General features: G+C 48.3%; 1 protein-coding gene across 1 annotated transcript in view; it reads right to left on the bottom strand.

Moving 5' to 3' along the window:
- Nucleotides 1-27,263, bottom strand: part of IL12RB2 (interleukin 12 receptor subunit beta 2) — a 69,578-nt gene that overhangs the window by 22,050 nt on the left and 20,265 nt on the right. The window contains exon 6 of the mRNA XM_073643858.1: nucleotides 13,442-13,578. Within this exon, the coding sequence (XP_073499959.1) occupies nucleotides 13,442-13,578 (137 nt within the window). The remainder of the gene's footprint in view (nucleotides 1-13,441; nucleotides 13,579-27,263) is intronic.

Below are 27,263 nucleotides of genomic sequence, written 5' to 3'. Positions count from 1 at the left end.
TTCTGTACTGTATGGTGGTGGCGGCACTATACAGTATAATGGTTCTGTAGTGTATGGTGGTGGCGGTACTATACAATATAATGGTTCTGTAGTGTATGGTGGTGGCGGCACTATGCAGTATAATGGTTCTGCAGTGTATGGTGGTGGCGGCACTATACAGTATAATGATTCTGCAGTGTATGGTGGTGACAGCACTATACTATATAATGGTTCTGCAGTGTATGGTGGTGGCGGCACTATACAGTATAATGGTTCTGCAGTGTATGGTGGTGGCTGCTCTATACAGTATAATGGTTCTGCAGTGTATGGTGGTGGCAGCACTATACTATATAATGGTTCAGCAGTGTATAGTGGTGGCGGTGCTATACAGTATAATGGTTCTGTAGTGTATGGTGGTGGCGGAACTATGCAGTATAATGGTTCTGCAGTCTATGGTGGGGGCGGTACTATACAGTATAATGGTTCTGTAGTGTATGGTGGTGGCGGCACTATACAGTATAATGGTTCTGTAGTGTATGGTGGTGGCACTATACAGTATAATGGTTCTGCAGTGTATGGTGGTGGCGGCACTATACAGTATAATGGTTCTTTAGTGTATGGTGGTGGCGGCACTATACAGTATAATGGTTCTGTAGTGTATTGTGGTGGTGGCACTATGCAGTATAATGGTTCTGTAGTGTATGGTGGTGGCGGCACTATGCAGTATAATGGTTCTGCAGTGTATGGTGGTGACAGCACTATACTATATAATGTTTCTGTACTGTATGGTGGTGGCGGCACTATACAGTATAATGGTTCTGTAGTGTATGGTGGTGGCGGTACTATACAGTATAATGGTTCTGTAGTGTATGGTGGTGGCGGCACTATGCAGTATAATGGTTCTGCAGTGTATGGTGGTGGCGGCACTATACAGTATAATGATTCTGCAGTGTATGGTGGTGACAGCACTATACTATATAATGGTTCTGCAGTGTATGGTGGTGGCGGCACTATACAGTATAATGGTTCTGCAGTGTATGGTGGTGGCGGCACTATACAGTATAATGGTTCTGCAGTGTATTGTGGTGGCGGCACTATACAGTATAATGGTTCTGCAGTGTATGGTGGTGGCGGCACTATACAGTATAATGGTTCTGCAGTGTATTGTGGTGGCAGCACTATGCAGTATATTGGTTCTGCAGTGTATGATGGTGGCGGCACTATACAGTATAATGGTTCTGCAGTGTATAGTGGTGGCAGCACTATACTATATAATGTCTCTGCAGTGTATGGAGGTGGCGGCACTATACAGTATAATGGTTCTGCAGTGTATGGCGGTGGCGGCACTATACAGTATAATGGTTGTGCAGTGTATGGTGGTGGGGGCACTATAAAGTATAATGGTTCTGCAGTGTATGGTGGTGGCGGCACTATACAGTATCATGGTTCTGTAGTGTATTGTGGTGGCGGCACTATACAGTATATTGGTTCTGCAGTGTATGGTGGTGCCAGCCCTAAACAGGATAATGAATCAGCAGTGTATGGTGATGGCGGCCCTATACAGTATAATGGTTCTGCAGTGTATGGTGGTGGCGGCACTCTACTATATAATGGTTCTGCACTGCAGTGTATGGTGGTGGCAGCACTATACAGTATAATGGTTCTGCAGTGTACTGTGGTGGCGGTACTATACTATATAATGGTTCTGCACTGCAGTATATGGTGGGGACGGCACTATACAGTATAATGGTTTTGCAGTGTATGGTGGTGGTGGCACTATACAGTATAATGGTTCTGCAGTGTATGGTGGTGGCAGCACTATACTATATAATGGTTCAGTAGTGTATGTGGTGGCGGTACTATACAGTATAATGGTTCTGTAGTGTATGGTGGTGGCGGCACTATGCAGTATAATGGTTCTGCAGTATATGGTGGTGGCGGCACTATACAGTATAATGGTTCTGTAGTGTATTGTGGTGGCGGCACTATACAGTATAATGGTTCTGTAGTGTATGTTGGTGGCGGCACTATACAGTATATTGGTTCTGTAGTGTATTGTGGTGGCGGCACTATACAGTATAATGGTTCTGTAGTGTATGGTGGTGGCGGCACTATGCAGTATATTGGTTCTGTAGTGTATTGTGGTGGCGGCTCTATACAGTATAATGGTTCTGCAATGTATGGTGGTGGCGGCACTATACAGTATAATGGTTCTGTAGTATATGGTGGTGGCGGCACTATACAGTATAATGGTTGTGCAGTGTATGGTGGTGGCGGCACTATGCAGTATAATGGTTCTGTAGTGTATGGTGGTGGCAACACTATACTATATAATGGTTCTGTAGTATATGGTGGTGGCTGCTCTATACAGTATAATGGTTCTGCAGTGTATGGTGGTGGCAGCACTATACTATATAATGGTTCAGCAGTGTATAGTGGTGGCGGTGCTATACAGTATAATGGTTCTGTAGTGTATGGTGGTGGCGAAACTATGCAGTATAATGGTTCTGCAGTCTATGGTGGGGGCGGCACTATACAGTATAATGGTTCTGTAGTGTATGGTGGGGGCGGCACTATACAGTATAATGGTTGTGCAGTGTATGGTGGTGGCGGCACTGTACAGTATAATGGTTCTGTAGTGTATGGTGGTGGCGGCACTATACAGTATAATGGTTCTGTAGTATATGGTGGGGGCGGCACTATACAGTATAATGGTTGTGCAGTGTATGGTGGTGGCGGCACTATACAGTATAATGGTTCTGTAGTGTATGGTGGTGGCGGCACTATGCAGTATATTGGTTCTGCAGTGTATTGTGGTGGTGGCACTATACAGTATAATGGTTCTGCAGTGTACGGTTGTGACGGCACTATACAGTATAATGGTTCTGTAGTGTATGGTGGTGGCGGCACTATACAGTATAATGGTTCTGCAGTGTATTGTGGTGGCGGCACTATGCAGTATAATGGTTCTGCAGTGTATGGTGGTGGCGGCACTATACAGTATAATGGTTCTGTAGTGTATGGTGGTGGCGGCACTATACAGTATAATGGTTCTGCAGTGTATGGTGGTGGCGGCACTATACAGTATAATGGTTCTGTAGTGTATGGTGGTGGCGGCACTATACAGTATAATGGTTCTGTAGTGTATGGTGGTGGCGGCACTATGCAGTATAATGGTTCTGTAGTGTATGGTGGTGGCGGCACTATACAGTATAATGGTTCTGTAGTGTATTGTGGTGGCGGCAATATACAGTATAATGGTTGTGCAGTGTATGGTGATGGCGGCCCTATACAGTATAATGGTTCTGCAGTGTATGGTGGTGGCGGCCCTATACAGTATAATGGTTCTGCAGTGTATGGTGGTGGCGGCACTATACTATATAATGGTTCTGCACTGCAGTGTATGGTGGGGGCGGCACTATACAGTATAATGGTTGTGCAGTGTATGGTGGTAGTGGCCCTATACAGTATAATGGTTCTGCAGTGTATGGTGGTGGCGGCCCTATACAGTATACTAGTTCTGCAGTGTATGGTGGTGGCAGCACTATACATTATAATGGTTCTGCAGTGTACTGTGGTGGCGGCACTATGCTATATAATGGTTCTGCACTGCAGTATATGGTGGGGACGGCACTATACAGTATAATGGTTTTGCAGTGTATGGTGGTGGCGGCACTATACAGTATAATAGTTCTGCAGTGTATGGTGGTGGCAGCACTATACTATATAATGGTTCAGCAGTGTATGTGGTGGCAGTACTATACAGTATAATGGTTCTGTAGTGTATGGTGTTGGCGGCACTATGCAGTATAATGGTTCTACAGTACATGGTGGTGGCGGCACTATACAGTATAATGGTTCTGCAATGTATGGTGGTGGCGGCACTATGCAGTATAATGGTTCTGTAGTGTATGGTGGCGGCGGCACTGTACAGTATAATGGTTGTGCAGTGTATGGTGGTGACGGCACTATACAGTATAATGGTTCTGCAGTGTATGGTGGTGGCAGCACTATACTATATAATGGTTCAGCTGTGTATGTGGTGGCAGTACTATACAGTATAATGGTTCTGTAGTGTATGGTGTTGGCGGCACTATGCAGTATAATGGTTCTACAGTACATGGTGGTGGCGGCACTATACAGTATAATGGTTCTGCAATGTATGGTGGTGGCGGCACTATGCAGTATAATGGTTCTGTAGTGTATGGTGGTGGCGGCACTGTACAGTATAATGGTTGTGCAGTGTATGGTGGTGACGGCACTATACAGTATAATGGTTCTGCAGTGTATGGTGGTGGCGGCACTATGCAGTATAATGGTTCTGTAGTGTATTGTGGTGACGGCACTATACTATATAATGGTTCAGCAGTGTATGGTGGTGGCAGCACTATACAGTATAATGGTTCTGCAGTGTATGGTGGTGGCAGCACTATACTATATAATGGTTCTGCAATGTATGGTGGTGGCGGTGCTATACAGTATAATAGTTCTGTAGTGTATGGTGGTGGCGGAAGTATGCAGTATAATGGTTCTGCAGTATATGGTGGTGGCGGCACTATGCAGTATAATGGTTCTGTAGTGTATGGTGGTGGCGGCACTATACAGTATATTGGTTCTGTAGTGTATGGTGGGGGTGGCACTATACAGTATAATGTCTCTGCAGTGTATGGTGGGGGCGGCACTATACAGTATAATGGTTCTGCAGTGTATGGTTGTGGCGGCACTATACAGTATAATAGTTCTGCAATTTATTGTGGGGGCAGCACTATACAGTATAATAGTTCTGCAATTTATGGTGGTGGCACTATACAGTATAATGGTTGTGCAGTGTATTGTGGTGGTGGCACTATGCAGTATAATGGTTCTGTAGTGTATGGTGGTGGCGGCACTGTACAGTATAATGGTTTTGCAGTGTATGGTGGTGGCGGCACTATACAGTATAATGGTTGTGCAGTGTATTGTGGTGGTGGCACTATGCAGTATAATGGTTCTGTAGTGTATGGTGGTGGCGGCACTATACAGTATAATGGTTGTGCAGTGTATGGTGGTGGCGGCACTATACAGTATAATGGTTCTGTAGTGTATTGTGGTGGCGGCACTATGCAGTATAATGGTTCTGTAGTGTATGGTGGGGGCGGCACTATACAGTATAATGGTTCTGCAGTGTATGGTGGTGGCGGCACTATACAGTATAATGGTTCTTCAGTGTATGGTGGTGGCGGCACTATACAGTATAATGGTTCTGCAGTGTATGGTGGCGGCGGCACTATACTATATAATGGTTCTGCACTGCAGTGTATGGCGATGGCGGCACTATACAGTATAATGGTTCTGCAGTGTATGGTGGGGGCGGCACTATACAGTATAATGCTTCTGCAGTGTATGGTGGTGGCGGCACTATACAGTATAATGGTTCTGTAGTGTATGGTGGTGGCGGCACTATGCAGTATAATGGTTCTTTAGTGTATGGTGGTAGGCGACACTATACAGTATAATGGTTCTGTAGTGTATGGTGGTGGTGGCACTATACAGTATAATGGTTCTGTAGTGTATTGTGGTGGCGGCACTATACAGTATAATGGTTCTGTAGTGTATGGTGGTGGCGGCACTCTACAGTATAATGGTTCTGTAGTATATGGTGGGGGCGGCACTATACAGTATAATGGTTGTGCAGTGTATGGTGGTGGCGGCACTATACAGTATAATGGTTCTGAAGTGTATGGTGGTGGCAGCACTATACAGTATAATGGTTCTGTAGTATATGGTGGGGGCGGCACTATACAGTATAATGGTTGTGCAGTGTATGGTGGTGGCGGCACTATACAGTATAATGGTTCTGCAGTATATGGTGGGGACGGCACTATACAGTATAATGGTTCTGCAGTGTATGGTGGTTGCGGCACTATACAGTATAATGGTTCTGTAGTGTATGGTGGTGGCGGCACTATACAGTATAATGGTTCTGTAGTATATGGTGGGGGCGGCACTATACAGTATAATGGTTCTGCAGTGTATTGTGGTGGTGGCACTATGCAGTATAATGGTTCTGTAGTGTATGGTGGTGGCGGCACTATACAGTATAATAGTTCTGCAGTGTATGGTGGGGGCGGCACTATACAGTATAATGGTTCTGCAGTGTATTGTGGTGGTGGCACTATACAGTATAATGGTTCTGCAGTGTATGGTGGTGGCGGCACTATACAGTATAATGGTTCTGCAGTGTATGGTGGAGGCGGTGCTATGCAGTATAATGGTTCTGCAGTGTATGGTGGTGGCGGCACTATACAGTATAATGGTTCTGTAGTGTATGGTGGTGGCGGCACTATACAGTATAATGGTTCTGTAGTGGATGGTGGTGGTGGCACTATGCAGTATATTGGTTCTGTAGTGTATTGTGGTGGTGGCACTATGCAGTATAATGGTTCTGTAGTGTATGGTGGTGGCGGCACTATACAGTATAATAGTTCTGCAGTGTATGGTGGGGGCGGCACTATACAGTATAATGGTTCTGCAGTGTATTGTGGTGGTGGCACTATACAGTATAATGGTTCTGCAGTGTATGGTGGTGGCGGCACTATACAGTATAATGGTTCTGCAGTGTATGGTGGAGGCGGTGCTATGCAGTATAATGGTTCTGCAGTGTATGGTGGTGGCGGCACTATACAGTATAATGGTTCTGTAGTGTATGGTGGTGGCGGCACTATACAGTATAATGGTTCTGTAGTGTATGGTGGTGGCGGCACTATGCAGTATATTGGTTCTGTAGTGTATTGTGGTGGTGGCACTATGCAGTATATTGGTTCTGTAGTGTATTGTGGTGGTGGCACTATACAGTATAATGGTTCTGCAGTGTATGGTGGTGGCGGCACTATACAGTATAATGGTTCTGTAGTGTATGGTGGTGGCGGCACTATGCAGTATATTGGTTCTGTAGTGTATTGTGGTGGTGGCACTATACAGTATAATGGTTCTGCAGTGTATGGTGGTGGTGGCACTATACAGTATAATGGTTGTGTAGTGTATGGTGGTGGCGGCACTATGCAGTATAATGGTTCTGCAGTGTAATAAATAATAATAATAATAGTTTTTATTTTTATAGCTCCAACATATTCCGCAGCACAAATTTTAGGGGGGACATATACAGACAATACAGAATAAGCATATCTCATATCGAAAGGAGTGAGGGCCCTGCTTGCAAGCTTACAGTCTATGAGGAAATGGGGGAGACACAAAAGGTAAAAAGTACATATATTGTATAATGCAACCTTGATATACTAAATAGGATAAATAATAATACATGGACTGGTCGTCAACCAGTATGTGTACAGTCCTTGACCGAGGCTATTAAGTGCATGGTTGGCATGAACCTGAAGTTGAAGAAGATTTTAATATGGGGGAAAACTGGGACGGACAGAGTGTGTTTAGGTGATACGCCAGTCTAAAGAAATGTGTTTTTAGGGTTCTCTTGAAACTGTGGGTATTGGGAATTAATCGAACTGTCCTGGGTAATGCATTCCAAAGAATTGGCGCAGCACGCGAGAAATCTTGGAGACGGTAGTGGGAAGTTCGGATTATGGAGGATTTTAGTTTTAATTCATTGGCAGAACGGAGGGCACGTGTAGGGTGGTAGACTGAGACAAGGGAGGAGATGTAGGGGGGTACTGAAGCATGGAGCGCTTTGTGGGTAAGCGTGATAAGTTTAAATTGAACTCTATATTGGATGGGCAACCAATGCAATGACTGGCACAGGGAAGAGGCATCGGTGTAGAGGTTGGCGAGGAATATGATCCTGGCTGCTGCGTTAAGGACAGATTGGAGAGGGGAGAGTTTAGTAAGAGGGAGACCGATTAGTAGAGAGTTGCAATAGTCGAGACGGGAATGAATAAGAGCGACAGTAAGAGTTTTTGCGGAGTCAAAGGTGAGAAAAGTCCTGATTCTTGAAATGTTTTTGAGGTGTAGATGACATGAACGAGCGAGTGATTTGATGTGAGGAGTGAAGGAAAGATCTGAATCAAAAATGACCCCAAGACAGCGGGCTTGTTGCTGGGGAGTAATGGTTGAGCCACAAACGGAAATGGCAATATCGGGCACAGGTAGGTTAGTGGAGGGAGGAAAGACGAGTAGTTCAGTTTTTGACAGATTCAGTTTTAGGTAGAGGGAGGACATAGTGTTAGTGACTCGCCCCCTGGGCCGTGGGGCACGCGAGACCGGGCAATAGGGGGACGCTGGGAGTAGTAGTGGCGGCCCGGTCCCGCGGCTCAGGGTGGTCAGGCCAATGGTAGTCTGCTACGTGATGTTGATAATGTCCGACTACGCCACCCGTGGATTGCGGTTATTAGGAACCGCCGCTGCAAGGCAGTCCGCTGGGGCTGATGATGAATGCAGCTGGGATGGTGTGACTCCCCACGGGAAGAGTGCGGCCCCAAGGCAGTGTAGTGAATGGTGGGAGTGATGGTGGTGAGAGTCCCAGTACCGGTAGTGCTGGAGGCGCGAAGGAGCACACAGACAACAAGTCACAGTCCAGGGTCTTTACTCACAGTTCATTTGTTCCGGGTCACTTCTGTACAGGTAGTGACCGCCCGAGCCGTGCTGCGTCCACCAGGTGTGGGGCTCGGTCAACTCTCAGGCGGTTCAGAGCATGGCATAGGACCCCCTTTAATCCTTTCTCTGGCCTGCCTCACCAGTGACCCACTTTTGTCCAGCTGCCGCGGACTTGTGCGGTTAAACGTGGGCCCCGTCCTCCGCTGTCCTATATGGTGCCTTCCTAGCAGGTTTGATGAGGTGTCGCACCAATAGATGATCACGACGACCGGTCTTTGGCTGAGGGTTGTTTCTCCTCCACCAACTTGGGATCCGGTACCCTTAATCTGCCTGACCCTGCACCCTGGATTCTCGTGGGTTCTTAGGGTCCCTTCCACCTTCTTGTTCCTGAGCCCTTCGGTTTCTCTGTCTCTCCTTCTCTTTCTCTGTTCCTTTCTGTTCCGTTCTCTTGGAGCTGAGATGAGCCAAAATCCCAGCTCCCCTTCTCCTCCTCCTCGGCCTCTCACTAGGCCCTCCTGGAGTAGAGCTCCTACAGAGCCTCTACTCCCTGCCTTCTCCTCTGGCTGAACTGACCCAGAACTAAGATGGTGCCCACCTTTTATACCTCCCTCTGACCATGAGCCCAGGTGACCAGCAACCAATGGGCTCCTTCCTATGCTCAGGAACCAACCCCTATCTGCCCCTACAGCACTTTGTGTTCCACCCCCCTCCCCACTCCAGACAGGGACATAGTCGGTCGTATCTGCACTTCTGTCTAGTGGGAGCACCGTTGAGCTGTCCCTCGGAAATGGGGTGTGTGTGCTGTATGCAGCTAACTGAGCCCTGGTCCATACTCCATCCTTACCTGGGAGTGGAATATCACACCTCTGGTAGAGGTGCAATACCCCTGTAGCGGCCGAGCCCTCGGGGTGCTACATTAGACACAGCAGAAAGACAATCACTGGTCTTTTGTAGTAATGCCGGGGTGATGTCCGGAGCAGAGGTGTATAATTGGTGTCATCAGCATAGAGATGGTACTGAAAACCGAATCTGCTGATTGTTAGTCCAATGGGAGCGGTGCATAAGGAGAAAAGAAGGGGGCCTAGGACTGATCCTTGAGGAACCCCGACAGTAAGGGGAAGGAGAGAGGAGGAGGAGCCGGCAAAAGACACAGAGAAGGAGCGGGCAGAGAGATAGGAGGAGAACCAGGAGAGAACAGTGTCCTTGAGGCCAATAGTGCGGAGCATAGTGAGGAGGAGCTGGTGATCCACATGGTCGAATGCTGCAGAGAGATCCAGGAGAATCAGCAGGGAGCAATGACCATTAGATTTAGCTGTTAGTAGATCATTAGAGACTTTAGTGAGGGCAGTTTCAGTAGAATGTAAAGAGCGGAAACCAGATTGTAAAGGGTCAAGAAGAGAGTTATCTGAGAGATAGCGGATTAGATGGGAATGGACCAGACGTTCCAGGAGTTTAGAGATAAAGGGAAGATTGGAAACAGGTCTGTAGTTGGCCGTGCAGTTCTGGTCAAGGGATGGTTTTTTAAGTAATGGATGTATGCTGGCGTGTTTAAAAGAAGAGGGAAAGATACCAGATGAGAGGGAAAGGTTGAAAATTTTTGTTAGGTGAGTGGTGACATCTGGAGAAAGGGACTGAAGGAGATGTGAGGGAATAGGGTCACTGGTGCAGGTGGTAGGGCGAGAAGATGCAAGGAGCCTGATCACTTCATCTTCCGTGACTGGTTCGAAGTCAGAAAGTGAGCAGGATACAATGTGGCGGGGGAGAGCATGCATAACATTTGGGGATTGGGAGAAAATTTCCTGTCGGATATGGTCAATTTTTTCTTTGAAATAATTGGCCAGATCGTCAGCACTGAGGTCGGTGATCGGGGCCTGTGTTGTTTGATTGAGGAGAGAATGAAACGTGTCAAAGAGTCGTTTAGGATTATTGGAAAGTGAGATGATGAGGTTGTTAAAGTAGGTTTGTTTGGAGAGGTGAAGGGCAGAGTTATATGTTTTCAGCATAAATTTATAATGGAGGAAATCTATGGGCCGATTAGATTTTCTCCACAGCCGTTCAGTGCACCTGGAGCACCGCTGGAGAAGACGTGTTTGAGGCGTGTGCCAGGGTTGTCGCCATCTATGCAGAATTGTTCTTTGTGTAGGAGGTGCGGCTTCATCCAGGGCGCATAGCAATATTTCGTTATAATGCTTCAATGCAGAGTCGGGACATGAGAGGGAGGAGATTGGGGCCAATGATGATTGCAACCTTTTTATAAATTTCTGGGTGTTAATGGTGCGTAAATTTCTATAAGTGTGGACGGTGGGAGTGTCTTGAGTAGAGTCACAGTTCTTGACAGAGAATGAAAGAAGATTATGGTCAGAGAGTGGAAGGGGAGAGTTAGTAAAGTCATGTACTGAGCAAAGCCGGAAGAAGATCAGGTCCAATGTGTTCCCGTCTTCATGTGTAGGAGAATTAGCAAGCTGTGAAAGGCCGAAGGAGGAGGTTAGTGATAAAAGATGCGTGGCAGATGGGGAAAGAGACTCGCCAATTGGGATGGTAAAATCTCCCAAGATTATCGTGGGGATGTCGCAGGATAGAAAATTTGGAAGCCAGGCAGCAAAGTAATCCAGGAATTGACGGGGGGGACCTGGAGGGCGATAGACAACCGCCACTCGCAGGGCCGGTAGAGTCTGACTGTGTGGGCCTCAAAAGACAGGAAGATAAGGGAGGGTACAGGGGGGATAACCAGAAAAGTACATTTTGTTGAGAGAAGCAGACCAACACCTCCACCTGATCTGTTGTCAGGTCGCGGGGTATGAGAGAAATGTAGGCCACCATAGGAGAGAGCTGCCGCGGCGGTGGTGTCCGACTGCTGGATCCAGGTTTCAGTGAGAGCCAGAAGGTTGAGGGAATTAGAGAGGAAAAAGTCATGAATGTAAGAGAGTTTATTACATGCTGAGCGCGCATTCCAAAGGGCACAGTTGAATGAGACAGAAGATACGCAGGGAATATTAATGAGATTAGCAGGGTTTCTGAATGTAACAGGGAAAGAGTTAGTGTTATTATTACTGGAGGGTCCTGGGTTGGGAGAAATATTACCTGCGACTAATAGAAGGAAGATACAGAGAGTGAGCAGATGGTTGAGTGATTTGTGAGAGCGTTTCCTGTGTTGTATGGTGGGAATGAATGGATGTGCGTGGTATAACATTGTGAAGAGAGCATGACAACTGTACATAGGAGAAGAGAGGAGAGAGGGGTTAATATGGATGAAGTGTGCCGAATTTGTGGGAGAACGGTGAATGTGGATGATTGTACCAGCCAGAATATAAATGGCACAGATACAAATGGTGAATACTGTTTGCCAAAAAGATGACCTGGAAGCAAGTTTGTTTAATTGTCTTGCATGTCTTACCTGTCTCCTGCCCAACTGCCATCTTCTAACTGCCGCGGCACTTTGATAAATTATGGCTCTTCGATAAAGTATGCATAAATGCTATATGCATAAATGCCCCCGCATAAATGCTGCCCCTTGACTATGTCTCAATATATAGGGACGTATCTGCTTAGATCTACACAGATTTAACTCGTTAGCAATCAATCACTAGGTTAAGACAACAGGAGACCATAAACTGCAAGAAAAAAAAAACAGACTGGCAACTCTACATGGATCATACAATTTTAAAGTAAGTGTGATGACCTTAAAGTATCATGGATTAAACAATGTAGAGGAGTGTGAAATATATACCAGTGAAAGGCTGCAGAGCATTGCATGGAGGAACAAGGCAGTTTTCAGGATAGATCACACATAGGAGTGAGAAATATATACCAGTGAAAAGCTGCAGAGCATTGCATGGAGGAACAAGGCAGTTTTCAGGATAGATCACACATAGGAGTGAGAAATACTGTATATACCAGTGAAAGGCTGCAGAGCATTGCATGGAGGAACAAGGCAGTTTTCAGGATAGATCACACATAGGAGTGAGAAATATATACCAGTGAAAGGCTGCAGAGCATTGCATGGAGGAACAAGGCAGTTTTCAGGATAGGTCACACATAGGAGTGAGAAATATATACCAGTGAAAGGCTGCAGAGCATTGCATGGAGGAACAAGGCAGTTTTCAGGATAGATCACACATAGGAGTGAGAAATATATACCAGTGAAAGGCTGCAGATCATTGCATGGAGGAACAAGGCAGCTTTCAGGATAGATCACACATAGGAGTGAGAAATATATACCAATGAAAGGCTGCCGAGCATTGCATGGAGGAACAAGGCAGCTTTCAGGATAGATCACACATAGGAGTGAGAAATATATACCAATGAAAGGCTGCCGAGCATTGCATGGAGGAACAAGGCAGTTTTCAGGATAGATCACACAAAGGAGTGTGAAATATATACCTGTAAGAAGAGAAGAAAGATGAATATTAGCAATGCCATCTTCTAACTGCCGCGGCACTTTGATAAATTATGGCACTTCGATAAAGTATGCATAAATGCTATATGCATAAATGCCCACTATACAATATAATGGTTCTGTAGTATATGGTGGCGGCGGCACTATGCAGTATATTGGTTCTGTAGTGTATTGTGGTGGTGGCACTATACAGTATAATGGTTCTGTAGTGTATTGTGGTGGTGACACTATGCAGCATATTGGTTCTGTAGTGTATGGTGGTGGTGGCACTATACAGTATAATGGTTCTGCAGTGTATGGTGGTGGGGGCACTATACAGTATAATGGTTCTGCAGTGTATGGTGGTGGTGGCACTACATAGCATAGACATTCAGGTAAATGCACGGAAGTGTTACTGTATATGGATATCTACGGTACTTTTATTTGCCTCTTATAATTAGACACTATATGGCTATTTGGAAACTATATGACCATATACTATATGACTGAGGGGAGTAGAACAAAAAAGCAAACACTGAAGATTACCTGCTTCCAAGCGCTCTCATTGGTGATGCGATACCGTAGCCAAAAGTGTTGAACATCCTGATGGGTGTGAATGGTCACCGTACAGCTGTGAGATGTGTCACAGGTCACCGTCACGTCACTCGGCGGATGCGGCTTCACTACGACACGGAAATAACATGTTTCAGAGTTTACTGACTCGTAGTTAGTGGGATGCAAAATCTAAAGGGGGATCCAGAGGCATCAGATGGACCTCGTCCCTGGTGCTGGAGGAGGCTCCAATGACCCTCTGCCACATAGGCACAGATTGTGGGGGTCTGGTACGGATATTGCATTGTGGCCCAGAAGCTTCATGTACATAATAAAGCAGTGGCATTATAAGAGGGGCAGAGACTAGTGTTGAGCGAGCACTAAAATGCTCGGGTGCTCGAAGCTCGGGCCGAGCTCACCGTGATACTCGGGTGCTCGACCCGAGCAACGAGCCCAATGTTAGTCTATGGGAGACACGAGCATTTTTGCGGCGGCACCCCCGGCAGTCTGTAGAAAGCCTAAAAAGTGCCCAAAACAGTAGGGACAGTGTTCAAATGACATGGGGACAGCATGGGGATCGCCCCAGGAAGCATTTCTGACCCCCAGGTCACTGCTGTCAACAACGTGGTCAGAGGTATTAAGCCACTTTTACGGGCTCACAATAAAACGTTCAAAAATGAAACTGAAACGGTTTTCCTGTGAAATATGTTAAGGAACTTCCTTTCCAGGGTAAAGACTTGTGTATAAGGTAAAATAAATAACTAAAAACAAAAATACTCCTCCACACCTTGGGCTATGTTCACAAGTAGCATTTTTTTATGCGTTTTTGCACTTTTGTATTGCTTTCAACCGTGAGAAATGCATTCACCGGGAAATGTAATTTTAACATTTTACAACCTTATCTGGCCATGTGCTGTGTGACACATGTATACAGTGCTGAAAAGACATGGGAACAGCATGGGGAAGACCCCTGGAAGCATCTCTGATACCCAGGTCACTTCCTAAAAGTGTGCCCATCAGAAGTGATCCTTGCCGCATCAGAAGATGCAGACTTGCAACTATCCCCGTGGAAGTCCTTGTCCCAGGGCAGTGTTCAATTGTACCTCCCCCATTCCTTGCAATGCAAGCGCAAGTATGCAGCCTGCCACCCACCCACCCCCAGGCTGCAGTACCATACTACTTGCTTGCTTGCACTTGAAATTGGGCCTTTTAGGCACGTGGAGGCGGAATCTGGCCACCATGTCATGGCTGTGTCGGTGTGCTGGTATCCATACTCAGTCCCCAGCCGCCCGGCTGCCGGGTGTCCACGCTTGGTCCCCAGCCGCCAGAGGGCGGCCGGGTGTCCATACTCGGTCCCCAGCCGCCCCTATTTGTCCCGGTAACCTTCCCCACACTTTTCTTAGCCTGGCCTGCTTTAGGGCAGCATTGGCCGAGCCCGCCAGACAACCAGACTCCCTCCGGTGGGCCCCGGCTTCTCCATCAGGGGAGTTGAGAGTGCCAAGGTGAGGAGCATGATGATGATGATAGAAGTTAGCATCTGATTTGTTTTCTTGGAATGCAGGCGTAAGTGTGCAGCCTGCCACCCACCCACCCCCAGGCTGCAATACCATACTGCTAGCTTGCTTGCACTTGAAATGAGGCTTTTTAGGCTTGTAGAGGCAGACGCTGGCCACCATGTCATGGCTGCGTCGGCGGCCTGGTATCCATACTCAGTCCCCAGCTGCCCGGCGGCCGGGTGTCCACACTCGGTCCCCAGCCGCCAAGGGGTGGCCGGATGTCCATACTCGGTCCCCAGCCACCCCTATTTCTCCCGGCAACCTTCCCCACCCTTTTCTTAGCCTGGCCTGCTTTAGGGCAGCATTGGCCGAGCCCACCAGACAACCAGACTCCTCCGATGGGCCCTGGCTTCTCCATCAGGGGAGTTGAGAGTGCCAAGGTGAGGAGCATGATGATGATGATAGAAGTTAGCATCTGCTTTGTTTTCTTGGAATGCAAGCGTAAGTGTGCAGCCTGCCACCCACCCCCAGGCTGCAATACCATACTGCTAGCTTGCTTGCACTTGAAATGAGGCCTCTTAGGCTTGTGGAGGCAGACGCCGGCCACCACGTCATGGCTGCGTCGGCGGCCTGGTATCCATACTCTGTACCCAGCCGCCCCTATTTGTCCCGGTAACCTTCCCCACACTTTTCTTAGCCTGGCCTGCTTTAGGGCAGCATTGGCCGAGCCCACCAGACAACCAGACTCCTCCGGTGGGCCCTGGCTTCTCCATCAGGGGAGTTGAGAGTGCGAAGGTGAGGAGCATGATGATGATGATAGAAGTTAGCATCTGCTTTGTTTTCTTGGAATGCAAGCGTAAGTGTGCAGCCTGCCACCCACCCACCACCAGGCTGCAATACCATACTGCTAGCTTGCTTGCACTTGAAATTGGGCCTTTAGGCATGTGGAGGCGGAATCTGGCCACCACATCATGGCTGCGTCGGCGGCCTGGTATCCATACTCAGTCCCCAGCCGCCCGGCGGCCGGGTGTCCATAAACGGTCCCCAGCTGCCCCTATTTGAAGGACAGCCTAACCACAAACACATGGACAAGTGAATGTGGCCAGGGATGGTCCATCTCACTGATGCCTTCACACTGGGTTAATATTGTGGAAGCCGGGACACAGTTGGACACTGGGATGCAATACGTCCTCCAGACATAGAGGATTGCGGGTCCTGGGTCAATCAGGCTTCAACACTTAGTTCAGAAGGTAGACAGCAGCAGTGGTCGGCCTCCTACACAACGAGTAAATTATTCATGATCATGAGACCATCCATCTCCTTAGCTTTCTGTTCCTTGGAATGCATGTATATATATATGTATGTATATAGTAGCGGCTAGGCCTGAGGTGGTCAGCGTTTTGGAGCATATCCAACCTCCTTCGAGGATTGCTGGATGTTTTCCTGCTACTATCCCAGTTCTATGACTCCCGTTAAAACAAAGCTTCAGGTGATGAATGATGGATGAGGTGGTGGCAAAGGAGAAAGAGCAGGAGGAACAGGGACCATTCACATCAATATCAGGCCAGTCAACCACACATGTCTTGTAGGATAGGTTTCTGTACCAAAAGGAGCGGTTCGGCTACACAGTTATAGGGCATACAGTGAGTGCAATGCCTACCAAAATTTCGAGGCACTCCAATGCCCCTTGGAAGTGACATGGAGGTCAGAGGGCCTTAACTAAACCGTTTTTTCCATTTATAGCAACTGGGTCTCCTGTACATTGTTGGCCTAAGCAGTGAATGGAAGGCTTTCCAAAAATTATGAGGAACTGCAATGCCCCTTGAAACAGACGTGGATTACAGCATACTAAAAACCTTCTACCCATTATTGGGGAGTGGGTCTCCCTTAGTGTTCGCCTATGCATTGAAAAGCAAAAGCTGACCAAAATTAGGAGGGAATGCAATGCCCATTGGAAGAGTCGTGGAGGTTAGAGTTAATTAAAAACAACATTTCAATGCCCGTTGGAAGAGCTGTGGAGTTCAGAGTGGTTTAGCAAGACGGTTTTAATGCCCCTTAGAAGAGACGTGGAGGTCACAGTAGCTTAACAAGACGGTTTTAATGCCCCTTGGAAGAGTGGTGGAGGTCGCAGTGGAATAAAAAGACAATATCAATGCCTCGTGGAAGAGACGTGGAGGTCACAGTAGCTTAACAAGATGGTTTTAATGCCCCTTGGAAGAGTGGTGGAGGTCGCAGTAGCTTAACAAGACGGTTTTAATGCCCCTTGGAAGAGTGGTGGAGGTCGCAGTAGCTTAACAAGACGGTTTTAATGCCCCTTGGTAGAGTGGTGGAGGTCGCTGTGGAATAAAAAGACAATATCAATGCCCCGTGGAAGAGACCTGGAGGTCACAGTAGCTTAACAAGGTGGTTTTAATGCCCCTTGGAAGAGACATGGAGGTCAGAGTAGCTTAACAAGACGGTTTTAATGCCCCTTGGAAGAGTGGTGGAGGTCGAAGTGGAATAAAAAGACAATATCAATGCCCTGTGGAAGAGACGTGGAGGTCACAGTAGCTTAACAAGACGGTTTTAATGCCCCTTGGAAAAGTGGTGGAGGTCGCAGTAGCTTAACAAGACGGTTTTAATGCCCCTTGGAAGAGTGGTGGAGGTCGCAGTAGCTTAACAAGACGGTTTTAATGCCCCTTGGAAGAGTGGTGGAGGTCGCAGTGGAATAAAAAGACAATATCAATGCCCCTTGAAAGAGTGGTGGAGGTCGCAGTAGCTTAACAAGACGGTTTAAATGCCCCTTGGAAGAGACGTGGAGGTCACAGTGGAATAAAAAGACAATATCAATGCCCCTTGGAAGAGTGGTGGAGGTCGCAGAAGCTTAACAAGATGGTTTCCATGCCCCTTACAAGAGCCATGCAGTACAGCATATTAAAAACATTATTCCCATTATTGGGGAGTGGGTCTCCCATAGTCTTTGCCTATGCCTTACAAGCAAAAGCTGCCAAAAATTAGGACGGAGGAACTTGCAATGCTGGCAAACAAGAGCCATGCAGTACAGCATATTCAAAACATTATTCCCATTATTGGGGAGTGGATCTCCCATAGTCTTTGCCTATGCCTTCCAAGCAAAATCTGCCAAAAATTAGGACGGATGAACTTGCAATGCTGGCAACACGGACCACAGTCACCCTGGTGGTATAGTGGTGGTGGAGGCTGAGGATAAGGAGAAGAGCAAAATACAGCCGAAATGAGGAAGCGTATACCCATGTGTGGGTGGGAAGCGGTGCATGGGAATACACCTCCCGAAATAACACAGTGGATTTGACTTTATGTTACTCTGTGTCATTTGGTGGTGATGAGAAGTCTGGCCCAATCCAGCCCTTGTTCATTTTGATAAGGGTCAGCTTGTCAGTATTGTCAGTTGACAGGCGAGTGCGCTTATCAGTTATAATTCCCCCAGCGGCACTAAAAACACGCTCCGATAACACGCTAGCGGCAGGGCAAGCCAGGACCTCCAAGGCGTACAGAGCGAGTTCATTCCAAGTGTCCAGCTTGGATACCCAATAATTAAAAGGCACAGAGGAATCACGGAGGACGCTGGTACGGTCGGCAAGGTACTCCCTCACCATCTTTTGAAACTTTCCACTCCTTGTGAGAGTACCCCGCGCCTCAGGGCCTGTAAGCTGGGTGGGTCTCAGAAAACAGTCCCAGAATGTTGACAGTGTTCCCCTGCCTCTGCTGGATTGGAGTTGCGTTTCTCTCGCCTGTACGCCTTGGTTGGTCAACGAACTGTGACCTCTGCCGCTAGCGTGTTCAGATGGGAATTTTTTTAACAGTTCTGCAGCAAGGGCATTCTGGTACTGCCACATTGTTGTAGACCTTTCCACCTCAGGAATAAGAGAGTGAAAGTTCTCCTTGTAGCGGGGGTCTAAAAGTGTCACCAACCAGTAATGACTGTCACCCAACATTTTGACAATGCGAGGGTCACGGTTAAGGCAGCGTAACAAAGTCAGCCATGCGTGCCAGACTGGTAACGGGCAAGACTTCCGTGTCCTCACCAAGATGACGACTGACCATGCTCTCCTCCTCCTCCTCCCCCCTGTCCTCAGGCCACCCACGCTGAACCGACGGTATGACAGTTGTACAGGTACTACCGTCTACAGCGCATGATACCAGCTCCTGTTCTTCCTCCACCTCCTCTCCCTCATTGTCCCCCAATGCACGTTGGGATGAGATGAGGCTGGGCTGTGTGTAATCGCCCATTACGGCTTCTTGATCCATCTCATCATACTCTGGCTGCAATGCCTCCTCTTTAATTCTCTGCAGAGAGCATTGCAAAAGACAGACAAGTGGGATGCTGACGCTAATGATGGCGTCATCGCCTCTCACCATCTTGGTGGACTCCTCAAAGTTTGTCAGGATGGTACATATGTCAGACATCCAGGTCCACTCCTGAGGTCTTATGTGTGTGTGATGCCCAGCTGCGCTTGGTATCACAGATCCTAGAAGTGTGCATGGAAGGATTCCTCCACAATAGGCCCCCACAGCATACACACACCTCCACCTTCCACCTCAGACCACCAGAGGGAGCCCGTTAGGGATATAAATAGGGAAGGTGGAGCTAGGCAGAGCAGTTCCTCTGAAGAGTTCCTGCAGTAAAGAAGCCTATGAGAGGTCAGTCTGCAGTGGAGCTCAGTCTAGTCTAGGGAACTCAGTTAATAGTTCAGCGGTGGAGCACGAGGCTCCTGCTAGCTAGATTCAGGGAGCTCAGTTAGAGCTTAAGGTGTGCCGGCGCCATAAGATCGGTGAAGAGCGGCAAGCTGCCGCTAGTGTGTATAGCCTAGTGAGGGCCCCGAGTAGGCCGAAGGCGAGTGGAGAGTTATTACATAGGGGGCAGAGGAGCTTAACCAGCTCACCCCGAAGAATTTACCGGACACCGGGTCCGAGCTTACCGGGATCTCCAAGACCCAGTAAGGCATAACCGGAATTCCTGGAGAACTACAGGTCCCAGGATCACCAGAAAGTTGATACGTAACAGTGCCAGGAGACTCATAGGCCCCGTAAGCTGGGAGCGTGCACTCCAAGAGAAGGCCCTACCACAAGGTCAGCCGGTGCAGGACAGAGATAAAGTTAGGCCTAGCTTTAGGCAGGTCAGAAACTTACTACGCAGAGGCAAGAAACAGGAGGCCCTACACCCGCTCATTGGGGAGGATCCTCATATGCCCCCTTCACCCTACAGTGCTCCAGGATGTGCCTGAATTACCACCAGTAAAAGGTACTGAAGTGACTATCGTGTCTGTCCCTGTTCTTGCTCTGACCCAGCTGGGTCTCGTCTGTCCTGCATCCCCCCTCTCCAAACGCTGCCCTGAGGCCTAGCTCCACCTGTGGGGAGCTATACCATCGAGCTGCCTTATCACCGGCCTCAGTGGACTGCCGCAGCGCTGGTGCGTCTCACCAGAAACCACAGATGGCGTCACGAACTTTCATAAAATTAACAAATAATCCCTTTTTAAAAGCTGACCCCAGGGTAAGGGCCCGGGAGCCGACCACCGCGACACCCCCAAGGTCAGGCAAAAGGCCCGGGTACCGAGTCGTCCCCATCCCCCTGGGCTAGTCATGTGGAGTCTGACCTGAATATCGACGGCCTTGTTGCAGCTGGTACTCCACAACTGCTCTCTTCTGCTCACAAATCCTTTGCAACATGTGGAGAGTAGAGTTCCAATGTGTGGGGACATCACACACCAGTCGGTGTGCCGGAAGCTGCAAACGCTGCTGCAACACAGCAAGGGCGGCGGAAGCTGTAGCTGACTTCCAAAAATGAGCTGACAGGCGGCGTACTTTGACGAGCAGATCTGGCAACTCGGGGTACGATTTAAGAAATCGCTGAACCACGAGGTTAAGCACATGAGCCAGGCATGGTACATGTGTAATCTCGCCTCGCCTCAGAGCCGCCACCAGGTTACGGCCCTTGTCACACATGACCATGCCTGGATGTAGGTTCAGCGGTCTCAGCCACAGATCTGCCTGCTCTTTCACAGCTGTCCACAACTCACAAGCAGTGTGAGATTTATCACCTACGCTCATGAGTTTCAGCACAGCCTGTTGTCGCTTGGCTGAGGCAGTACTGCAGTGCTTCCAGCTTGTAACTGATGTGGTGATATCTGAGATGGAAGCTGAACATGAGGAGGAGGAGGAGGATGCGCAGGAGCAGTACACTGTGGGGGCAACTCTGACTGACATAGGGCCCGCAATCCTCGGTGTGGGGAGGATGTGTTCCGTCCCAAGGTCCGACTGGGTCCCGGCTTCCACTATGTTTACCCAGTGTGCCGTCAGGGAGATGTACCGTCCCTGGCCACAAGCACTTGTCCACGTGTCCGTTGTCAGGTGGACTCTCCCAGTAACTGCGTTGTTGAGGGCACGGCAGATGTTTTGGGACACGTGCTTGTGTAGTGCAGGGATGGCACACCGGGCAAAATAGTGTCGGCTGGTGACCGAGTACCGAGGAACGGCCACCGCCATAAGGTTGCGGAAGGATTCTGTCTCCACCAGCCTAAAAGGCAGCATTTCCAACGCAAGCAGTCGTGAAATGTGCGAATTTAGGACTGCGGCCTGTGGGGCGTTGGCTGCGAATTTGTGCTTTCGTTCAAAGCTCTGGGATATGGACAATTGAACGCTGCGGTGGGACGTGGACGTGGATGTTGATGCTGTTTCTTGAGAAACTGCCATAACAAGTGAAGACTGAGAGGAGGGGGCATCTTTGCATGCAGTATGGACAGGGGATTGCCTTGCACGCACAACAGGGGGTTCTCTTACACGCACAACAGCGGAAGAAGCAGTGGTGACACCCGCTGACACTGGTCGTGGACCCTGGGGTTCGCCCCGCAAAGTTGGGTGCTTTGCTGACATGTGCCTGATCATGCTGGTGGTGGTCAGGCTGGTAGTTTTGTCACCCCTGCTGATGCTGGCATGGCAGGTGATACAAATGGCCTTTTTTGGGGTTATCAGCAGAGTCTTTAAAAAAATTCCAGACTTTGGAAGACTTACCGGTTGTACTGGCAACGTCCTTCATGTTGGTGTTACGGGGAACTGTTACCCTCCTTCTGTGTGCGGCCACCACACTGCTTCTTCCTGCCTGTTGGGGTACTCTGCCTCCCTCCCCATGTGTGCTGCTGCCCTCGCTCTGCGTGTCCTCCTGCCACGTTGGGTCAGTTACTAGATCATCCACCACCTCCTCCTCTTCCACTTGCGCACCGCGATCCTCCTCCTCACTTCGTGGCAATTGTGTCTCGTCATTGTCCACCTCTTGTGACAAATTGCCAGCGTCGACTTCCTCTGGCCGTGGCTGTTCAAATATTTGGGCATCGCTACATGGGATCTCCTCTTCCACCACTTCAAGCGGAGCAGGCGAGGGGCACAAATATGGAAATGGACCAGTGAACAGCTCTTCAGAGTGTCCAACTGTGGGATCAGTTGCTGTCTGACGACACTCGGCATGGTGGGAGCAAGGAGAATCAGGGTGAGGAGGAGTATGCGGTCGAGACTCACGGCTACTAAAACTTGACCGTGTGGAAGACAGACCGAAGGTGGTGGTGCCCAGGTAACTGGAAGTATTATCTGCTATCCAATTAATAACCTGTTCACACTGATCAGTTCGCAATACTGGTGTTGTTCTGTGCTTCCCTAGTAATTTGGTCAAGAAGTGGGAGCGAGAAGATGTGGCTGTTGGTTGTGGCACATTTTCACCTTGGCCACGGCCCCGTCCTCTACACGCGCCATCACCAGAAAGTCCAGTTCCACGTCCCTTGCCACGCGCCTTGCCCATTGTAAATGAAGTAAAATAGCTTACACTCGCACTATCAATGGAAAAAGGGTAATAAAAAGGAGATTAGAACTGTGGAAGAAGAAAACCACAGTTCTATTTCTCTGGCCTACACCAGAATCTTTTAAACAGATATATTTGTGTCTGAACAGTTAGGGAGACACTATTACTGGTTTTTTTTATGCAAAAAGGTGGATTACACCCAGATTTGAACCATGGAAGCGAGAAAACCACAGTTCTATTTCTCTGGCCTACACCAGAATATTTTAAACAGATATATTTGTGTCTGAACAGTCAGGGAGACACTATTACTGTTTTTTTTAACGGAAAAAAGGCCAAAAGCTGGATAATACAGAGATTTGAACCGTGGAACTGCAAAACCACAGTTATAGTTATCTGGCCTACACCAGACTCTTTTAAACAGATATATTGGTGTCTGAACAGTCACAGACACGCTCAATTTTTTTTTTTGGGGGGGGATACCAAAATGTTAATAAGACGCGTATTTGTACAGTCTGACTGAGGAAAAAAAAATACAGGATTTAGATTAAAAAAAAGGATTTTCTCTGGCCCCTGAGCCCGGGGGATAAGTCTAGCAATTTTACCAGCAGGAGCACACAGGACTGTAATGCAGTGTTTGCTGGTATAACCACTGCGTCTCCTATACAGCCTGCCTGCCTGCCTGATATCTGGGATGGATATTAGTCCTGAGAAGGACTGTTTGTTTGATCTGGCAGCCTTTACAGACTCTACACTACCTATTTCACAGTATAAATCTCTCCCTAACTCAGCAGCACTCTCCCTACACTGTCTGATCCGGAGCGACTGTGTCCAAGATGGCGGCGCCCGGTTTTAAATACTCGAGGTGACGCTGTGCGGCCAGCCAATCACTGTAATGCCCACAACCAACATGGCTGCAGCATTACAGTGACTGGCTGGCAATCCCTGCATGTTCATTGGCTCTGTAAAGAGCGCCAAACATGCAGGGCGGAGACCCGAGCTCTCGCCAGAGTAACCTGGAAATGCTCGGTGCTCGCCGAATATCCCGAGTAGCGAGATGCTCAGGCGAGTACCGAGCAGTGTCGAGCATGCTCGCTCAACACTAGCCGAGACGCGTCAGAGTAAGGAATCCTGGAGCAGCGGGAATCAAAAAAAGAGCAAAACACGGCCCCTTGACCTGGTGACACGCTGAGAAACTGGAAACCTCATGTCATGTAATATTTCTCAGCCTAAAGATCTCTGAGAAGTGCTCAGTGCGCCGTCCCGTCTCCCGAGCTGAGCACTTCTCAGTGAGATTTTAGAGCGATCAGTGGAAGTCTCAGGACTCGGACCCTCTCCGATCTACAGGTAATTAAGGTGGCTGAAAAATATAGAAAAAAAGTGTTAAACATTTACTTATTCTTTAAAGTAACAGGTACCGGACAGTGAGAACGCAGGAAGTCATCCTCCGGTACTCAGAATTACCTTCACTTTCCTGTCCCCGACCACAACCCACCCAGATCTAGAGATATCTCATATTATTAAAGAATGTGCACAATGGCGGCTTTCATAGGTGGAGACGTGGCGGCATTTTAAAAAAAAAAACATTCCCACAATAATGTCATATGGAAATGATGGGGCAGCAGAGTCCATCCTTATTCAATAGAGGAACTATAAAGAGGGTCTCTTGCTGGAGGTCCCAACGCATCTGTATAGGACACATATATAGTCCATTAATCTCAATGTGCATTGTGTAATACATCATTTCTCCTGTGGTGGCGCTGCAGGGGAATGTAACACTTCCTGACTAGTGTTGAGCATTCCGATACTGAAATATCGGGTATCGGCCGATATTCGCGGTATCGGAATTCCGATACTTAATTCCAATACTTCTACAATATCGTATACCGGAATCGGAAGTTCCCATAATGCAATGAGCCAGTTTCATTTTATTCAGCCAATGAGGATCCTAAGAAGTGTGGGCACAACCTGTTAGGCATGTAGGCATCTTAACTAATGGCATGGCTGTGATTGGCTGCTGAAATGATGTCATGATGCACTATAAAAGCCACCGCCGCCATTTTCAGCTCACTCTGCTGTGAATTCAGTTAGGGATAGGACGCTGTTGTTCTGAGGGACAGTTTTAGCTACCTATTTGGTCTATTCTGCTTTACCCAAGCTACTTTATAAATCGCTGTGCCTTGCAGTGCTAGTGCACAGTTCTCTGTACTGTTCACCGCTGTCTGCAAGGTCTGTGTGTGTGAGTGCAGCTCACCCTGTAGTGTGTGCTTCAACCACGTCTGGTTGTAGTGCACTCAGTGTGTGTCACTGCCTCATACATTGTCCTTTTTTGCCAATTCATAATTTTTCCTGATTTCTCCTATTAGTGTGGTGGTTCCATCCGTATTCAGCTACATTGGTTCCAAACACACTATATAGGAGTAGTTAGAGGAGCCTTTCTGCAGCATTGGGCCCTGCAGCCCCAGCCAGATTAGTATTAGCCTATTTTTTGTAGCCTCATCTATTGCATTGTAGGTTACCTTCCTACATTGTAATAGCTACAAAAAGTTTGTGATACTATCGGTATTACATCTTTAGGCACATCCAGTGTCTTTTTGTGACAAAAAAAACCTAAATAAAGTTCAAACACTCCACTTTACAGTTGTGTAGGCCACATTAGCTCATATTAAAGTCTAGTCCACACTTTATAAAATTTGTGTTTCTTATACCTGTTCGCAGCTGTTCAGGAATAAGCACACTAAGCCCTTAGTACTTTTCTGCCTATCTTTATCAGTCTACCAAGATGAAGAAGGCAGGGAGTAAGGCATGTGGTCGTGGTCGTAGGCGTGGGCGTGGAGTTTCTGCAGGGAGAGGATGTGAGGATTCTGTGCCTGCAGGGAGAGGACGTGAGGATTCTGTGCCTGCAGGGAGAGGACGTGGGGATTCTGTGCCTGCTGCGGGCACCAGTGACTCAGCATCCCACAGTTTTACCAGTGAACAGTCCTTTATGCGCAGCTTTGTAGGAGCTAGCCGTACCCCACTGCTGCAGGAGGACCAAATTGAAGCCGTTGTCGGATGGATGGCAGCTAACGCATCGACTTCAATTAGTTCCAGATCCTCTCAAGTCCTGAGCACTGAAGAGCACCCATCTGTCTCTTCACCACCTGCCAAATTGCCCAGGCAGTCAGAGAGCCCTGGACAGGAGCCATCTCTACTTCTGTTCTCTGAATCTCTTGGCTTGGAAAGAGGGGGCCAGCCAAACAGAATTCAAGAATTTGAAGAAAAGGTAGTATGCAGTGATGCGCAACCGTTTTGTCTCTCTGAATCTGAAGAAGCGGGTGGGCCAGTGCCTATGGTCAGCAGCACACCTCAGTATGCATCTGATGATGAGACTCAGGTGCCACTTTCTGGTGCGTACTGTGCTGTCGAGACTACCCAGGAGAAGCAGTTGTTTGAAGAGGGTGGTGTAGATGATGAGGTCCTTGACCCATCATGGCGTGAGGGAGAGGAAGGTGGTGGGAGCAGCTCTGAGGAAGAGATTTCCCGAACGGCCCAAAGAGGAGGGAGAGGGAGGGGGCAGACTTGGTTGCCTGTAGCCTCCACTTCGGCACCCATTAGGAGCATGGCTCTTCCAAAATCCAAAGCGGGCGCTCCCAAGACTTGCAGTGCCTGGTCCTTTTTTGACACAGTTGCAGATGACATTTGCTTTGTCAAATGCAAGCTGTGTAATCAGAAGGTGAAAAGAGGGAAAAGTGTCAGCAACCTCAATACCACAAATATGTGGAAACGTGCGGACCAAGCACGTGGTGGAGTTACAAAAACACACTGAAGACCTAGGCCAACCTACAGCGCCGCCTACCACCTCTTCAGCTCGTTTTGTAGCCTCTTCCTCCTGCTCACACACAGCTGGTTCGGCTTCCTCACAGGATCGCCATGGAAGAATCTCTGGCACTGTTGTACAGAGACACAGTGTAATTCCACCCACAGCACCACTTTCCCTGTCATCCTCACACTCCCAGGCCAGTCTACAGCCATCGTTAGCACAGGCATTGGAGAAAAAACCACCCCCGAGCACAGGCTCTGAATGCTGGCATTGCTAAACTACTGGCCCTTGAAATGCTATCATTCAGGCTGGTGGAGACGGACACCTTCCGTAACTTTATGGCATTGGCTGTCCCACAATACAATGTGCCCAGCCGCTTTTATTTCAGCAGGCAAGCCGTCCCTGCCCTGCAACAGCATGTAGAGGGAAAAATTAAACATGTGCTACAAAACTCCATCAGTAGCAAGGTCCACCTGACCACCGATGCGTGGACCAGTAAGCATGGACAGGGACGATACCTTTCCCTCACTGCCCATTGGGTAAATGTTGTGGAGCCGGGTACAGATCTTGAGAGTGGCGCTGTACGTGTTCTGCCAACTCCAAGGATAGAAGGAATCCAGTCTGTACACGTTGACTCCTCCTCATACTCCAGTTCCTCTGAATCAGCGCTGCAGGAGCCGTTACGGTCTACCTCCACATCGACCCGTGAACTGT

Source organism: Phyllobates terribilis, unplaced genomic scaffold (genome assembly GCF_046119375.1).
Source record: "Phyllobates terribilis strain yellow unplaced genomic scaffold, ASM4611937v1 Scaffold_8__6_contigs__length_399053987, whole genome shotgun sequence".
Taxonomy (NCBI): domain Eukaryota; kingdom Metazoa; phylum Chordata; class Amphibia; order Anura; family Dendrobatidae; genus Phyllobates; species Phyllobates terribilis.
Note: the sequence above shows the minus strand (reverse complement) of the source record. Positions and strands in the feature narration are given on the sequence as shown.